The sequence below is a fragment of the Synchiropus splendidus genome, chromosome 6 (assembly GCF_027744825.2).
Source record: "Synchiropus splendidus isolate RoL2022-P1 chromosome 6, RoL_Sspl_1.0, whole genome shotgun sequence".
Taxonomy (NCBI): Eukaryota; Metazoa; Chordata; class Actinopteri; order Syngnathiformes; family Callionymidae; genus Synchiropus; species Synchiropus splendidus.
This window is the reverse complement of record NC_071339.1, coordinates 9,188,872-9,207,119: the sequence shown is the minus strand read 5'-3', so window position 1 is coordinate 9,207,119 and position 18,248 is coordinate 9,188,872. Positions and strand designations below refer to the sequence as shown.

The window sequence follows — 18,248 nt, the reverse complement described above, 5'->3', positions numbered from 1 at the left end:
TTTGACTGGAAACCTCCTCAGGTGTTGTTTTGTTTCTTCACATTTAGGTTGGGTAAATATGTTCAGCTCTCAAATCAACCTGAAGTGCATTAGTTGCTCATTTAATAACTAGTAATGTCCAAATATTCAATTAACTTAATGATATTGTGCTGCAGTAAATGAGTACCATCGCCGCAGGACAAGCCTTTGTATTTGTATCCATTTGTGCAGTTAACAATGTGGTTGTTTTTTTAAGCACAAAAATGTTAGTCACATTTTAAAAAAATATTATTTGTTAAGCGGGAATTTGTTGTTGTAATGTGTTATAAATATATATGGTTATTGGAACGATGGAAAGTTCTCAGACTCCCAAGACTAAAAAGTAGGTTCCGAATAGTTCTCATATTTTTATTTATTAATCTCAAATAATAGAATATAAACTTCCTCCGGTGTTACACGTTTTTTTTTTTTTAATATGAACACATTAGTCTGCTTTGTGTCCTTGGATTTCCCGTTGCTTGTCACTAGTTCCGCCTATCGCTTGGTGTAGCACCATTTGATTGGTTAACTTCTATGGCGTAACCTGTCAGACAGCTCCGCTCATTGGCTGAAGTTCTTCCATAACGTCACAACGCCGACGTTCGTCCCGGCAGAGGACAGTTCGAAGATGGCGACCTCCCTTAGGTGTGTTCTCCGGTCGGGGAAGGTATATAACTCCAAGACGTTCATCTCGTCATGTTTTACAACAAGTGTAATTATAACAGCAATTGTTTCATTTGGTTTCCTCAGAATGCAGTGTCAGCGTTTCAGCGGCGGGCGTTCCACAAGAGCTGTCCTGCTGCAGCGCAGGTCAGTGCTAGCTAGCGATGCTAAAGCTAAACACTCCAGATGTCAAATAGATGTTCGTGTGCTGTCTGTCAACATGTCGTGAATATAGCTGTTTCACATTCACTATGGATGGTAGTTAGTGTGTTGCTGTGTTGACATTTGGAAGTTGCAGAATCACTGCGTATGTTTGCTCAGCAAAATCTCAGTCTAATGGGTAAAATGATCTGTTTTGCTTTTGAACTAAGATCGGCTGTAAAACGTCCTAAAGTACGACGTGTTGATTGATGCTAGTGGAAAGGATTTTTTAAAGAGGTTAAATGGGTTTTATTCAGCAGCTGGATACATTTAGACAGATCTGTATTAGGGATGCTCCAGTCAGGAGCATTGCTGCCGACCACCGATAACGTTCACATGGTTGACAGTGAATTTGTCATCACAATGATGAGACCTTCTGTGTACATGATGTGAAAAAATGAGCTTTAAATCATTTTAATTCAGACATGTTTTTGTATACCTCTTCAAGGAGGCAAAAAATAGAAAAACCTTGCAGAATGCAGCAATTATTTTGTCAAAAGGACAACTGAAAAACATTTAATTTGATGTGACACGTCGCATCTGAATCTCTCCGTGAATCTCTTGAGACTCCGCTACGTCGGTGAAGTATTTACATACTGGCCGCTTGTAGCGGGACTCCGAGACAGAGAGCACTGCATCTATGAAAGTTTCCACTCTGGACTTTTTCCAAATTTTCAGATTCAGGTGGCTGATGAATGCTACACCCAACTCCAACACAGCAACAGATTCAGTCGTTTCTGACTACACATAACACATGAGAAAGGCTGGTTGTCTAGCTCAGTGAAATGAATATTTTTGTCTAGGACAATTTGCTTAGTGTTTTGAATGTCATGCTTTTACCGGCAGGTGTTGCTAAGCAGTAGCCTGCTGCTGAGGAATCAGCGGTCTCACTTTCATGAGCCCTGAAAACTCTCAGTGCTCAGTCTCAACTGCTGGTGCTTTTAAATGGCGTATTTAATTTTAACACGCTTCCCTGCACAGTGACAGCGGCTGTCACACGTGATCAGTTGTTGTGATCGGCAATGACAGGTAGTGATCGGCGTTCACTGATCACGCTTTACCTGCCGATCACGATCGGTGACCGCTCGATCGTAGCATCCGTAATATATATATATATATATATATATATATATATATATATATATATATATATATAATACCTTGACAGGGTTTCAATAGAAATAATGGAGGGGAAAAATCTGCTTTCTGATGATGTACACTTTTATGTGGGGTACTCCTTTGTCATTGAAGGATGGTCTATTTGTGTACTACGACTGTAATTACTCAAGTCGAACCTGCTATGAAACTGTTGGCCGTGGATTTGTTGTCAAAACTCACTGTTGTGTGCAGGTGACTGTTCGTGATGCTTTGAACCAGGCGATGGATGAGGAGCTGGAGAGAGATGAGCGGGTGTTTCTTCTTGGGGAGGAGGTGGCTCAGTACGATGGAGCTTATAAGGTTACTCCCAAATTAGTTTTTTTTTTTTTTGTTTTGGTTCTTCTCAAAATAACGAGATTAATAATAATACTCCCAAGTACAACAACAACTATTCCATTTGAAAATGATCAGAGGGTGGAAAAGGAAGCCAAATCTACATAAAAAAATAAAAACATTTTTAGTTCTCATTCTTTTTTGGCAGGTACCCAATATATTTTAAAGAAAGTTTCAGTTTCACATTTTGAGCCAACAATGTGATTGTTAGTTTAATATGATCAGTATTGTCTATGATACAAATATTTCAGTTGTTAAGAGTTTATTTTATATGGCACCTTTACTCTGTTTACATGAAACAGAGGTGCTGATGCTGACTCTAGTGAATGTATGCAGGTCAGCAGGGGTCTGTGGAAGAAGTATGGAGACAAGCGCATCATCGACACTCCCATCTCAGAGGTCAGGCGTTCACACTTTTCCTATTTTTTTTATTTGTTGTTAACGTGAAGCTGCTCTTTGACAGATGGGATTCACTGGAATTGCAGTGGGCGCTGCAATGGTGAGTTTTAGTTTCTGCGTGTTCGAACATCTCGGTGGTTTGTGTCACAGTAAGCATCTTATTTCCTCCACCAGGCTGGACTCAGACCTATCTGCGAGTTCATGACCTTCAACTTCTCCATGCAAGCCATCGATCAGGTCATCAACTCAGCCGCCAAGACCTACTACATGTCTGCGGGTCTGCAGCCAGTGCCCATCGTTTTCAGGGGACCCAACGGGGCATCAGCAGGCGTTGCTGCCCAGCACTCGCAGTGCTTCGCTGCCTGGTAATCCTCCTTGTGATAATCACTTGTTCTTCCTGACTCATCTTCTACTCCTATAAATGATTTATTCACAAGCAGCGCTTGTGCTCACTTTCCTAACAACAGTTTTGTCTGTGACTCTAGGTACGCTCACTGTCCAGGTCTGAAAGTTGTGAGTCCGTGGAGCTCAGAAGATGCCAAAGGTCTCTTGAAGGCAGCGATCAGAGACGACAACCCAGGTGGGAATACTCAAGAATGACAGTCAGACTCATTTATTGCATCGATATCACAGTCTGCCTTCCTGGTGTTGAACATACGATTCTATTCTTAAAATGTGGGCATGTTTGGCGAGTCTGCTGGCTGATGTTTTTGACAGTACAATTGCATATAGTGCATATAGATACATCAATAGTCTTTGTGTCTCAGTCGTTTTCCTGGAGAATGAGCTGCTGTACGGCGTTCCTTTCGAGATGTCCGACGAGGCTCAGTCCAAAGACTTCACGATTCCCATTGGGAAGGCCAAAATAGAGAGACAAGGTGAGTGTTGGTGGAGGGTATACGTCAGCATCTGAACTGTCCATCGAGTGTGTCTGACTTTTGTGTGCTTCAGGAACCAGTGTGACTTTGGTGTCTCACTCCCGGTTTGTTGGCCACTGCCTGGATGCTGCTGCTGTCCTGTCTAAAGAGGGAATCGAGTGTGAGGTAACTCAGTTGACATGAATGTTCAATGCTCAAGTGAAAGGATTATGGTGGTTATCTCCACATTTAAGTTTTAGTTTAAGTAATCACAACACTGTGAAGTTTTCAGCACCCACCTTGTCTGCTTCTCAGGTCATCAACCTGAGGACTATCCGCCCCATGGATGTGGAGTCCATTGAGACCAGTGTGATGAAGACCAATCACTTGGTGACGGTGGAAGGAGGCTGGCCACAGTTTGGTGTTGGAGCTGAGATCTGTGCCCAGATCATGGAAGGTAACATCACGCTCAAATTTCACATGATCACGACACCTGAACCACTTTTCAGATTCAAATCAACATCGCAATGTAATAGAATGCAACTTTAGAATGGCAAAGGCTGTGTTTTGCAAACCAAAAGTGCGCTGCAGAGCTTTGTAAGCCTGTGGCAGAAAACCTGACAACCCACCGACCCAGAAACCTGACTGTACCAGTCACATGGCAGGCCATGAAATTCAGCGGTGACAGCACCATCTGATGAACAAGCAGGAATGCTTCCACAATAGTCGAAGATTGTCTGGACTCAAACGTATTCAAACAAAGTGGAAACATCATGGCACATCAACAAAGCCCATCACGGAGGTGGATTTGAACGTGACAATATTCTCTGTGTTTTTCATGGAAAAATACAGAAAGAAACATAATGACTGAAGTCCGTTGGTTGTGGAACTTCAAGTCGCACAATCCGGCCGGACATGTGAAGAGACGGGCCGCTGCTGATTGGAGAGAGATTTACTTCTCATGATTAAAAACTTAGGCGCGGCCGATGCACATTTTCAAATGCAAATATTTCAAATCATAAACAGTTTCACGCCAACAGACCGATGTGTTCAGTAAAAGAGACTCAGACCAGCACAATTAGTTGCTCTTCAACACCAGTCCATACATGAGAGAAAAAGAACCCAGAGTGTTGGGGCCCCTCGACACTGTGACCAGGGTTTAGACATATTTTTTATGAGCTGCAGTGGTTTGTTCCTTTTTAAGTTGATTATTCCACTACATTTTTACAAGGCTTGAATTTATTTTTACTTATGCAAGTGTTTTCTTGGAAGAGTCATTCCAACACACCCTTTGTGTTCGTCCTGTGGTTTCTCTTAGGTCCAGCCTTTAACTACCTGGACGCACCAGTCACCAGGGTGACAGGTGTGGACATCCCAATGCCATACGCCAAGATTCTGGAGGACAACAGCCTGCCACAGATTAAGGACATCATCTTCTCAGTGAAGAAGACCCTAAATGTGTGAGATGTGACCCTCTGCACCGATCTCTGTACATACAAAAGCATTTCCTTGACATAAACGCTCCTGCCAAACCGCTAACTAAGTGCGTAATCTCCAGACCAGGTCTCGTCCTCAAGCACTGTCCTCATCTAGAAATGATAAATGGTGTTGTCGAAGTCATCAGTCATGATGAGTGAAACAGACTGCTGACTAAAGTCACTCCAGGGTTTTAAAAAGCAACTCGTCTTTCTATTTTCACCGAGTCTTTGCGGCTGTCAGTCCTCTCACGGATTCGAATTTCCCATTACGATCGGTCTCTAAATTGAACCCCACAGAATAATGTAAAATGAGAGCAGCAGAATGGTTGACTGGTTGAGAAATATTTATTGTAGCTGCTCAGATGTCGTTTGTTGCTGTAAAAACTATTCTGTTACAACATACTAATAAAAACCTTCCAGTCCTTTCTCACCATCTCTTATTGAAACCGTTGTCATGATCATCTTCCTCTGTGAGGTAATGAAAAAAAGCAGCTTTAACAGATTATTGTATAATTTTCCTCATATTTCTACATTTAACAAAATAGTTGACGTGAACGATATTAGAGAGTGATGTAGCGTCATATGATCCATTTTACAAAACCAACACTGTCTTCTTTGTCACATGGTGCCGCTCACAGGTTAGCGTGTGCCTAGGCTGAAGACTGTGCTGTAAGCTCGAGCATGAATGTTTCCCAGATAATTTTCAAAAAAGAATGAGGATAAAGTTCAAGTTTTCATTTATTTTAAATGAGATGATGAAGACTGAAATGTTTGTATCCTCCATTTCCCACAATATCTTTAACCTCCTACGAGACGTGGGTGGAGTCTTAGATGTGATGCGTGAGGATGGGGCTGGGAGATGTCAGGGTGCGGACAGATCAGAGCGCCCAACCTCCGAGTGACCTTTGAGCAGGCCCAGTCTGACCACCACTACCCGCCTCTTCTTCTGCTCCACCGCGTCCTCCTCATCTTCATCCTCGGCCTGCTTTGCTGCACGCTTCCCTCTTTCCTTACTCTGTTTCTTGTCCTCCGTCCTTTTCACCTCCTCATCTTCCTCTGCTTCGTCCTCCTCCTCAACATCTTCCTCTGCTTCCTCCAGCTCTTGATCTGAGTCTTCGTCGTCCTCCTCCTCCTCCTCCTCCTCTTCTTCTTTTTCTTCATTATCTTCTGACTCCTCATCGTCATCTTCCTCAGCATCGTTCATTTGTTCTTCACTTTTGTTCATCTGCTGACCTTTCTCATTTTCCTGTTAAGATCAAGCTCTTTGTTAGGGCGGAATAGCCAGATAGAACAAGAGTCAAGAGTTGCAGTTGAGTGTCCTGACAACAACAAGACATACGACTAACCCCGCGGTACCCATGTCACCTCTGCATTAGATGAGAGAGGCATCACTGCTGCTGGATTCTCCAGTTTTCTTTATGCATTCAGGCCATTTAAATGAACAACAAACCATCCGCAGTTTTTTGACCAGTCTGACCCATGCTGTTAGATCACCATTCCTCCTCAACTATACATCCGCAGCCTCCAAGTGCAAAAAAAAAACAAAACAAAAAAAAAAAAACAGTACTGTCAATGAACTGCCATGAACTCACCAAGTCATTGAGGCCGTGCAGCCTGTTGAGCAGCAGTCGAACCGTGTCCTTGTTCTGGCACAGGCCCATGGTGTTGAGTGCGTCAAGGGCAGAGCCCATGCAGCCCTGAAGACGGAGCTCGGCCCCGAGGGCCGCCTGGAGGAAGTTGTTCTTCCAGATGTTTCTGGTGAAGAGCGGCACTGTGAGCGACACCAGGGTCCGACGCTCCAGCAGCATTTGAGCCTGCTCCTCTGACAGACCGCTGCGACACACACATTCACCACTCTGTTTAGGGTGGATTTATACGTGCAAGTGGACTTACAAGTTATTACTAGTGACAAATACTGTGCCAAAATAAATGTGTACATTCCAGAGAGCTGGGACTTCAAGGTATTAATAAAAGACAGCTATAAATGCTCTACATTAAACTATGACATGTGCCGATGCTACAAGTATATGCTACTGGTGCAAGTACTGTGTCAATATATTGATTGGTTCAACATCTTTTACCAACTTTATAACACTGGACTATGCTATTTAATCCGATTTTCCACAGTCCCAGATCTCACATGTCGGACGTGACGCGTGCGTACTCACTGACTGCTCTTTGTCAGAGCTTTGACATCAGGAAACAACGCTTTCAGGCATGCAGTGACCAGAGGAGCTTTCTCTTGAGCCCAGTTCAGACAACGGGTCCAAGGAAAGGAGGTCAGCGGCTGTCTGCTGGACACCTTCTGCTGGAAGGGACTGTCTGACTGTCGAGAAAGCGCCTTCATCTATCCTCAACAAAAAGTAGAAATGTGTCAAACACACAGCAAATGACTCCGACGTCAGCCGCCGCCTCTTCTCACCTCTTCCTTCAGCTGTTTGCTCCAGAAGTCCATCATGTGTTTCCGGGCCCCTTTTGTTGACCACAACATCTTCAGGGCGGATTTATAGCAGGCCTTGCTGACTAGCTGAGCCGCTTTGGTCTTCTTACCCATTCTCTGCCCTTTTTTCGTCTTCGCTGCCTGAATGACAACACAGTAACATTCACCAGGCGAAGAACACTTTTCTCAAAATCATCTGTAGCTCTACCAAGACAGTTGGTAAACTGTTGTCGCTTCCAATCTGGTCTCACTCGCCTTCACTGCAGGCTTGGCCGGTGGCCTCAGCCACACACTTCTCCTTCCACAGCGCTTGCGGTGACCCCTGCTTCTGATCACCTGGGCGCACGTCTCGCACACAAACGACTTCTCGTGCGCCACCGCATCAGGGAAGATCCACACCAGCGTCTCCGGGTTGGTGAAAGTATGGACCGCTCTCCGGTTGAAGCTGTGGCCGTGACGCTCGAACTCGCGCCGGCAGCAGCAACAGTTGCGGTCCTCGGGTCTCGGGGGCTGACGCCTGCGCCGGTCCACGCGTCGCGGCGGGGCGGCCACTGGAAGCTCTGACACCACTGTCTCTGTGAAAACGTCTTCGGTGTGCTGCGGCTGAAATGTGGCGTACACCTCGGGTCCAGCGGGACAGTCCACCTCCGCACCCAAAGCGGGCTCAGGCAGCTCTGCAGCAGGGAAACTCTCCAGCCCAGCACCGTCAACCGCATCCTTGCTGTGGGCATAGTCGTGTTCCTGAGCATCAGACGCCTTGCGCGTGTCCTCGCTGTTCTCTGTGTGCATGTCGGCGCCGTCACTCGCCATGGTGAGTCGAGGGATCAGTCGAATGAAGCGTTACACACGGGACATCGCTTGAAGTAGCTAATGGTGCGAGCTAATAACCGAGCCCACCAGAGTTGAAGTTCGTCACAGTCGGAAGCTTCGAAATCAAGGCAACCGACAACAAGAAAATACAATCCCAGGTCGATATATGGTAAAAGACACAACACCTTCAAAAGTAGAGTCTGAGCAAAACCACGTAGTTGCAGGTAAACACGAAGACTTCCGCTTCTTTAACCAATGGGGGACGACTGAGCGCCACCCGGTGGTGGGAGGCCGCTCCTGCAATTGCTTCGTTTTTTGAAAAGCTGTTGTCTTTACAATTAAATACATTCATGTGCGCGAAAAACGAATTGGAATAAATCCACGTAATGCTGTCGCCGGATCTAAATATATTGGCCAAGAACTGTAGAGTCATGAATTTAATTCAACACACAGTTTTTCTTTATTTTATTGGAGTATCGTGCTTGACGTGTAGTGAATTAATTTAACTTGCTCAACAATTTCCTAATTTCGTTCATCCTGTTTTGTGCACTTCTACCTTTTTAATGGTCGATCTAAAAATGAGCGGCTCTTACTTTGTTGGTTACCGGAAGTTGTCGGATTGACTCTGCGCTGCGACAAATCATGAATGAAAGCATTTGATCCTCAACTTCGGATATTCTGCTGTGAACCAGTGGCCCCATGAGAACATGCTACTGCTGTAGGTATCAATCTTAATTTCACTTTTGCGCCCATCGCCACATGCTTGCCTGTTTAGCTGATGCTAAGCAGCTAGCAGTGCTCCATTGTATGCCGCTAGCTTCACAACGACGTGGAGTTCCTAGTGGCATCACAGTTGTTCTATGTCATACGTGCATTTCTCCTCATTAGACTCAAGCGAATTCACGACAGAATGCAGGAGAGTAGTTTTAGGGAACGTAGTGTGCGCGTGCATACCGGCTTCTGTTCTATAACAAATCATTTAGAAGTTGTTCAGTGGTGTCAGTTGCTTGTATACGCATGCATTTTGATGTTTATCGGATCACGTGTGAAACCTGCACAGAACTCATGTTCACTTTCTGATCCCGTTATTCAACCACAAAACAGCATGACCACTGCATTCATCCTGGCTCAGTGACCGTCTGATGTGCGCGTATCGCCGGTTATATAAACATGTTTTGTGTTTGGGATGGTTTGGACGTCCACGTTTAGTGCTGTCAGCCAAAATGTGTTTGAATTGACAGTTGAAGCGATGTGGGAGTGGGTGCAGGAGTTTGCCTGGTAGCGTTATCCCCATGGTCATAGTGCCTGCGGCTTCTACTGGCTACTGCTGAGGACTCCATGCTTTCATTCTTACATTGACACAAGCCTGAGGTGGAGTATCACTCCACCGTCTCAAACAGGACACCTTGGAGTCATGAAGATAAAAGCCTTAAGTGATCCAACTCAACTACCTTTGTGATCTGCTGGCACTCGGCACCACTGTTTTTAACATTATGTCTCGGATTATTAAAAGTGGGTGTGTCTGTGGAAAAAATAATTACTCGATTAAAACATATAAATGGGGTTTAATTCATCATGAAGTCTTGGTTACACATCACATTGAATAATGTATTGCCCCTGGGATTTGTGTGGGTCAATAAATGTCTTTGGTGCAGTTAACTAAACAACAGTTTATTTCAATTATCGCATGGTGTTGCCTGGTCTTGCAATGCTGTGTCTCTCGAAATTACAACTCTCAAGAGCTAAATGAAATGATTCACTTTGCACCAGAAATATATTGTATCACTATCACACGGGAGGTGCTGGAGCGCTCACTCCAGGGTTTGATGTCCTGTTGTGGGCTGGAGCTGGGACAGGGATGAGGCGAGTCTGGGACAGAGCGTGACTTGGTTTATGACTTTGTCACAGCCAAACTGCACAGAAGCGCACATTCAGAGCTGGACACGCACCGGGCACCTCTTCACTTCTGGAGAGACGTCACTCACTCGGCAACCCCTCCCACATGCAGCGGCCACACACATAGAGGAACAGCGCACCTGCAGCAGACACTCTACTTTCACTCCTACAAAAGACTATTTTAAGGCTTGGAACGCATTATTTCTTTTTCCATTCATTGTAATGGGAAAAATCGATTCAGATTTCAAACAAATCACTTCTCAAACGGCCGTCTGGAACGGATTGTGGTTGAAAACCGAGGTACCACTGTATTTTAAATTGGTACATAGAACAATGCAGGACACTTCAATGTCCTAAAATATTGTAGACAACAGAACAAAATCTACAAATATTGCTTGTATTATAATGTAGGCAGGTATGAATTACATCCGTCCATCCATCAAATCTGACCAGTGAGAGGATGTGATGCTTCATCATCATGTTTTTGTGGCACAACAAAGTGTGTTTAGCAGCTCTGCAGAAAGAAGAAAAGTCAACGAATCCACATTGAAAAAGATCACTAAAACTCTGCACCACACAGTCACACAAATGAAAGCAAAGCTGGCGAAGATGTTACCTGATTTTTGTTCAGAAACCAACAGGTTTCCTCCTACCCAATCATAATTTGGAGGCACCAGACACTCCATACACTCGGCAGCAGACTGCGACCGATTTCACATTAAACGACTGTACCAATGCTGAAAGTCATGTTCATGTTAATCCTAGACTATTTGTTTAAGGCACTTCAGCAGGATCTCTCAGTTTGTCAGAAGATATTCTTCCATAACAGGCCCCCAGAACGATGATCCTAGCTGATACCGATAGATCCGCTTGTTAAGTCACCAGCCTTAGCTTGAGTAGTGAGCTGTGGCGAGACTGTTTCACATCTGCACTCGTTTCCTCGACATAACTCCTCCCCCTCATGCTCATTGGCAGCGTGAGGACACAAAAGGGGAACACTGATCAGCCAGATGATCTCCGGTCCATGGCAACACCATTACAGCTGTCTGACGGTCTCCCCTGGCAACCATCTTGCACGGGGTTCAGTCTACTGTTGCAGGTGTTGATGGGAAGAGGGCATGTATTTTTGGACAGACTTGAAGCACATGCCGTGTGAGTCTGCATGTGCCAGTGTGACTTCCTTTCCGTTGCACAACAACAACAACAACAACAGCGTGGCAAGAAAAACTGAACATAGCATTCACAGCCAAAGAAAGAATATTTATGACACACTCAACAGATATTGCAGAATGAGGTTTCGTGGGGGTGAAAGACTTGTTCCACATGGGGCATGAGCATCGGTGATGCAATACCCATTGGACACGGTTGGACAATCCCTTGAGCGGATTGTGTGGAAGGGGATTGCATCAACCCAAGAAACATCTGGTTGACTCACCGTTGTTGCTCTTTTCACTCACACCAGAAAATGCTTCCTTGTGAATTGTACATTTCTTTGTTTTCTCTGTTACTCATCAGATGGGGGAGCTTGTGACACTGAATGTCGGCGGCTGTGTCTACAGCACGTCCTTGTCTACACTGCAGCGCTATCCCGACTCAATGCTTGGAGCCATGTTCAGTGGGGATCTCCCCTCGGTCAAAGACGCTCATGGAAACTACTTCATTGACCGGGATGGCCCCTCTTTCCGGTAAGTTTTCAGATAAATTCAAATTTCTTGGGTCGTGGTGCCACCTATTGTCATCGAGGCCACATTGGTAGTTCGATTCACCGCATGTATCTACAGTGAGGCATCGGTTGTACTCAACAGAGAAGAATGGATGCCCAAACTTGGGAGATAAAACTGGTAGGGTTGGGCTTCCTTTGAGAAGCCAGTTGATTTGTTTAAACTCCAGTGCAGAGGCTATATTTGTGTCTTTCTAATTTATTGTTAAGGCATAACAGCGCCTCTAAAGTCCCAGTGTACTGAATGTACTACATAATTTTTTACTTCTTTTACTTCAACTGAGCACTTTTTTGAAACTAGTACTGAGAAAGACCAGATAGGTGTCTGTGTGGATGTAGCCTCAAGTGTTCAGTGGATCCCCCACCATATAAACTGGGCCTGGTACTGCCAAATGTGCTGGTTTGCCTTCTGTTCAGTACTGCCAGAGCTACTACTTTTCACACGTATATGAATATTTTCATGTTCATGTTGGGTTGAGCATTAACATCATCTTGGTCTTGGACATTTGTTGCTACATTTTAGCACCTAAGTTAGTGGAACAGCAAAACATCTTAGAGGAGAATTTGTGTTTTTGTACATGGCAAAAAGTATTCGCTTCATTGACAGCAGTTGTGGTGAAGACGATTCCATGCACAGATCTGTGAAAAAGCCTCTTGATTGTGCATGAGTGGTTTTCCACAAAACCTGTAATGTAGCGCCTTATGTCAAACTATCCTCAGTGAGTTTGAGGGCAGCAGATGGCTGCAGTCGCGGCTGCTGAAAGAGAGAAGTCTTATCGATCTGGAGAGCCGCCGTGTTTACGAATGGTAAAATGCAGGTTCCTCCTCCTCACAGATCAAAGCACACTTCTTCATATTTCATGACAGTAGTTTGCAGTGGTTCAAACGTTGCTCTGTGAAGTCTGTAAGCGGCTGTTTTCTGTGAGCGATGTGTCATTAATCCCCTGATGCTTTCAGGGTCACATGAACGCGTTTTGTGACGTGTAGCGGTGTGACGTCACGATCCAAACAGATCACATAGGTCTAAGATGTTGTGCAGGCTTATTTTAAGAACTATATTACTCCGAAAAGGATGAACATGGTTTTTTCATACTGATACCATCAGTTAAGGCGACACATCATCTTGCTAACACTGAGCACATTCACTTGACACTGTAAGAAAACCAGATTTTTGTGTTAGTCCGGGTAAGTTCAGACTGTAAAAAATACATACAAAGAGCTGAGTTCGACTACTGGAGAGGAGTCTGAATACGCAACCTGGATAATGCAATTAATATATGGACTAAGCTAGTAAGTAGCTGGGTAGCTCGACTATAAGCAGACTGGGTGATGTGTGGCTGCGTGCGCTTCAACTGTGCACCGGAAGTTAACAAACTCCTACACTAATCATGGTCTACTGATGTCTAATAACCTTCTACACAATTGAGATGTCGTGTCACCTGATGCAGTATGTGTGTTCCTCTGTCTCAGCCGATGTCTGTTGTCGCACAACAAACCTGATGTCAGCTGTGTTTTGTATTTCGCGATGACGATGATCTGGAGATGCACAGATTTGTCTTCAACTTCCTTCACTCAGGTCGTTTTGATTGTTAGTTCTCTCTCCAGAAGATTATAAGACGTGTGTCAGTTTTAGGAAACGACATTACCACCTCGCTCACATCCGTTAGCATGGTAGCTAAGCTAGTCGGGGCTCAGGCCGGTGATCTAAAGCTAGACTCTGTGCTTTGGCTGTCATCACTATCATAGCTCTTAAGCAATGGGTTACCGCTCATGCTTCCCTTTGAGTAGCAAGTCCGTCCTTTACATCTGACGCTTATTTAAATAGCTCCACAGAGACCCTGAAGCTCTTCGCACTGCGCACTCTTGTCTCAAGACAAAGTGTGTTGGGCTCAAAAGTCCGATGTGAACAAAAGTGAGTCGGGTTTTGGCTGCGGACTTGATCCCGCCTGACATGCGGCACCCTGTCTCGGGAGAGTCTCAGCGGGTGGTGAGCCTCTCGCCTCAGGCGACTCGGCGCTAGATGCCATAAACTAGGTGTACAACACGACTCCACACAAACATGATAGATGCCGGGCAGTAAAGGGTCTGATCGCTGTCTGGGCTTACAACATTGTTCAAAAACAACTCCTTAAACTCCCTGAACACTGAGGTGTGCAGTCAGGAGGAGACTGGTGCTGGTAGGAGCGGTCCGGGACTCGCGATGTGTGCGGGTGTTGGATAACTCATGTATTTTCACCTTTTTAATCTGTTAAACATGAGATTTTATTGACTGAGAGATTTACTTAAATAAATAATGTTGCCTGCATGAGGAGAACAGCGAGTAGGAGAGATGCTGATTTTCCCCAAGTTACTGAAGATCACCAGACTATTTATTTATTGATCATTTCTGACGTCTGGATCTGTACTTCACTGATGAAAATCTTCTTGATCGTCAGTAATCTCTCTCACTGTGTTAAACTTTTGGTGCGAGCAGAGTGGATAAATCCAGACAGTATCACGCCGCTTGTTTCCGCTATTTTATTTATTTATTTATTTTTGTAAAATAAACACGACATGTTTACTTTTGACTGAGAAACACCACCTTCTGTTACAGCTGGAGGGGAAGTCCGTCATCCGTTAATATCTGAGTGACTGAGAAGTGAGAGAAATAGGGTGGACAAGGCGATGGTTACAAATGGATCAGGCTCGTGTTGCCCGGCTGATGACAACTTCCTCGAGATGTGCTTCGTGGTTGGTCACAGTCAGCTATTTTGTGCAGAGTGCAGCCAGCTGAGGAGAAAAAAAAAAGAGGCGCAGAGGTGCGAGGGGATGGGTGCGAGGCAGATGTGGCCCACTAGGTGTGAACTGTGAGGAACAGCAGGGGTGACATCACACTTGCTTCTCCTCACCTTCGTGGCTACAGCCTGTTGTGTCTTTCAACCCCCCGCCATACCCCTGAAGCTCAGCTTCAAGTCTTGTCCTCTCAAATTTTGAAGGCATCTTGTTTTTAAATTATAACGTCCTGTATTGACTTGTCTCTGCGTGGCGCCGATACGTGTAAAAGGATATTTGCAGCTGCAAACCATGTATGTATCGCTTGAGTGCTTCATATTTTTTGTGTGAGCGGACACAGGTCAGACCCCAGGAGGTCTACCATGCATCAGCAGCGGACACGTCTCCAATACTGAATGCTCGAGGTGTTAAACGTGCCTGTCAGCCGCCCAGTCCGGTTCAGTCCTGTCCATTTCTGCTGTTTCAGCTACATTCTTAACTTCCTGCGGACTTCAGAGCTGACTCTGCCATGTGACTTCAAGGAGACTGAACTGCTCAGGAAGGAGGCTGACTTCTACCAGATTGAGCCCCTAATCCAGTGTCTGGGGGACCCCAAACCCCTGGTGCCCTACCCTACTGATACCTATGAGGAGGTTGTGGAGCTCTCGAGCACCAGAAAGCTGTCAAAGTACTCAAATCCTGTGGCAGTCATCATCACCCAGCTCACCATCATCACCAAGGTCGGTTGGATCCTTCATTCTCCAGTCAATGTACTATGTCCACTCATAAATGTGAACATGTCTCAGGTTCAGGCGGTGCTGGAGTCCATCTCCTGTAACTTCACAAGGTGGAACAAACACATGATGGACACAAGAGACTACCAGGTGTCCTTCACTTTCGGACCATGCGACCACCAACAGGAAGTCAGCCTCCGTGTGCATCTGCTGGACTTCATCTCCAAATCTGTGGGTGGTTCATGTTGTTGCTCCTCATCTGCTGGACATGATTTCATGTGAATTATTAGCCAGCAAAAGGACTGAATGGTATCTGGTTAGAACAGTAACTCACAAGCAGATCAGTTGACTTTTTGTTCGTACCTAAATAGCAGGGCTGCAAATTTCCTCAAGGAAGGGGGCAAAACTAATGCTGCAGTCTAAGATGGTCAGCATTTTCCAATCCACGACTTTGCCCACTAAATTCATAACCAGCTGCAGAGCGACCAACATTTAGGCTCAGCTACTCTTAAGTGGCACTGAAACGGTCAGTGATAGATGTATCTAAAGCACAGTCTGAGCCCTGACTATCTCAGCAACCATGCTAAAAGTTGCTCTAGTAGTCAGATTGTCAGAAGCTGATTACATGCATTTTAAAAGTCCGAACTCGGCTGGCCTAACGCAATAATTTGGTTTTCTGAGCTGCCATGTGGACTTGCCAATTGTCATCAGTTCTCACTCAATATCAGTACCCAATAATATATTTCTTTTGACCATTTTCAAAAAGGACAAATATAAAAAATGTAATTAACATTAAAAAATGGAATGCAGATCAGTGAAATGAATTTAATAAATTATCGAGATAATCAGAAAAGGAGGGAAAAAACATTACATTACAAATGAAGTGCAAATAAATGCTAAATAAATACATCAAATGTAAGCTAGGGGTACTTCAATTTAGGGCTGCAATGACTGGGCTGCAGGACGGGCATCGAGGACTGGTTGTTATTGAGAAGCAGTGAGAAATGATCACATTCTGTGGAATCATTAAGGCATGTTCATTTCTGTTCCGTAAATTGGTTCTTGACTGACGTAGGACTCCAAATCGCTGCTGTCGCTGCTAGCCCCATGGCTCTGCCCATGACTCCGCGTCACCACCTCCAACTGACCAGAAGAGTTGGAGTGGCGACGGGTCGTAGTGTTCAAAAGTGTGGCTTCGTTTCGACAACACAACACGTCTTAAGGAAGAGCAAACCCCTGCGACACCATGGTAGAATGATGAAAGAGTGTTCTGTGTTTGGTCTGCGACACACCCTCCAGCTAACAGTTAGCATGTTAGCACGGAGCTAACTTGTTAAGTTGTAGACGTAGTGTCCTCAGTGTCTCTCCTCCTCCTAATAATAACCAGACCTGAACTAGGGAGCTACACTGAACACATTTAAGTTATTATTCAAAGAAGACCTTTTCACGTGGATGAGATTTTATATGAGATACATATGTGAATATTGATGAATTAAATTCTTCTCTAGGACCAATAAAGACCTCCGTATGAAGAGCTAAAGCTCTCTGTCAACTGTTTCATGGTCTATACTTCACAGGGTTAATACATGTTCCTAGATTGTGTCATTATTTTAATATACTTTTCGTTTAATAACGTATGGTGTCTGAGTATCACTGTGAGACGATTTAAGCAACTTTAGGTTAAACAGAAATTCCAAATAGGTCCAAACAAAGGTAATCGCGATGAGTCGATTAATCGAAAAAATAATGTATAGATTAGTCGCCAATGAAAATAATTGTTAGTTGCAGCCCTGCTTCAGTTCCTCACTCTGCCATACCTTCAGGAGACTTGGGGTCATAATTTCTATTTTTCCAAACAGCAGTGGTACAGCAATTTCTAAGTTTAGCTTTCATGGCAGGGTGGCTTTTCGCTGCCTCAATCTTCATCTTTAATTGGAGAAAACATGAGAAAAAGGCTGCTAGCTGCAGCTAATGGCTAATAACAGAACATCCAACTTAAGTTTGGCTAAGGTAATAAGACGTTCATCATGAAGAGTGCTGGTCTATCAATGTAGATTAGTCTTGTATCCGGATACAGTGTTTGATACGGCGAAACGCATCAATATTTTTTAACCATCTTAACAGATACCCTTGGTCACACACAGTTTATGTTTCTCTGTAGTGGGAAAACCTCCATGAGGTGGATTCTGAGGAGAGGCAAGTCTGACCTTAGAGGGCACAAGAGAACAGATGGATGAGGGTCAGGGTTAGCACTTTCCAGTAAACTCGCACTTACTATACGATTGTATTTCTTTCAGGGTTTCACGATACGCAACACACGTGTTCACCACATGAGCGAGCGGGCGAATGAAAACACAGTGGAACACAATTGGACGTTTTGCCGACGGGTACACAAAGTGGACGACTGACTCCAACACTGAGTCCAGGACGGTGTCTGGCGTCTTTATTGTCACAGAAGCCAGCATGTGTGGTACTTTATACTGATGGACCAATGTTGCTATTTTTGCTATGGTTTTATTTCTCAACCTTTTTTTTTTTTTTTTTTTTTTTTTTTTTTTTTTTTTTACCATTTAAGACTACATCATCAGAGATGACACCAATTCACACCAATGAAGTTGCTTTTTCATGTATTTTATGTCTATTTAAGTTAAAATGCCATCCACTGCAAATAAATGATCCCGAAATCTATTTGTTGTCATTGGTAATATTCAGTCAAGTTTTCTATTGCTGGCGTGGGTGTGTCCCACCAGATATCATTTGATCTTCCTGAGCTTCTTCTTAAACGTTTGG

The 18,248-nt window shown here is 44.4% G+C and overlaps 3 protein-coding genes across 5 annotated transcripts; 2 read left to right on the top strand and 1 right to left on the bottom strand.

Moving 5' to 3' along the window:
* The first annotated feature begins 585 nt into the window (after window positions 1–585).
* pdhb (pyruvate dehydrogenase E1 subunit beta) lies at window positions 586–5,534 on the top strand. Its single transcript, XM_053867284.1, has 11 exons — window positions 586–685; window positions 769–828; window positions 2,233–2,340; window positions 2,710–2,772; window positions 2,837–2,872; window positions 2,947–3,137; window positions 3,258–3,352; window positions 3,540–3,650; window positions 3,724–3,815; window positions 3,945–4,086; window positions 4,948–5,534. Exons 1-11 carry the CDS (start codon window positions 647–649, stop codon window positions 5,091–5,093), a joined length of 1,083 nt encoding a protein of 360 aa, XP_053723259.1. The 5' UTR covers window positions 586–646; the 3' UTR covers window positions 5,094–5,534.
* On the bottom strand, window positions 4,615–8,608 carry LOC128760187 (ribosomal biogenesis protein LAS1L-like). 2 transcript variants are annotated; one of them, XM_053867283.1, is made up of 5 exons: window positions 7,799–8,608; window positions 7,530–7,684; window positions 7,276–7,454; window positions 6,700–6,862; window positions 4,615–6,353 (listed from the first exon to the last, which is right to left on the bottom strand). In XM_053867283.1, the coding sequence occupies exons 1-5, from the start codon at window positions 8,355–8,357 to the stop codon at window positions 5,970–5,972; spliced, it is 1,440 nt and encodes a 479-aa protein (XP_053723258.1). In that variant the 5' UTR covers window positions 8,358–8,608; the 3' UTR covers window positions 4,615–5,969. The 2 variants fall into 2 exon arrangements, with proteins under 2 accessions (XP_053723258.1, XP_053723257.1); XM_053867282.1 differs by having other exon boundaries at window positions 4,619–6,353; window positions 6,700–6,940.
* A 354-nt stretch (window positions 8,609–8,962) lies between these two features.
* On the top strand, window positions 8,963–18,027 carry kctd6a (potassium channel tetramerization domain containing 6a). 2 transcript variants are annotated; one of them, XM_053868135.1, is made up of 5 exons: window positions 8,963–9,079; window positions 11,769–11,938; window positions 15,212–15,464; window positions 15,531–15,689; window positions 17,756–18,027. In XM_053868135.1, the coding sequence occupies exons 2-5, from the start codon at window positions 11,769–11,771 to the stop codon at window positions 17,864–17,866; spliced, it is 693 nt and encodes a 230-aa protein (XP_053724110.1). In that variant the 5' UTR covers window positions 8,963–9,079; the 3' UTR covers window positions 17,867–18,027. The 2 variants fall into 2 exon arrangements, with proteins under 2 accessions (XP_053724110.1, XP_053724109.1); XM_053868134.1 differs by having other exon boundaries at window positions 8,964–9,075; window positions 17,756–18,025.
* The last annotated feature ends 221 nt before the right edge of the window (window positions 18,028–18,248 follow it).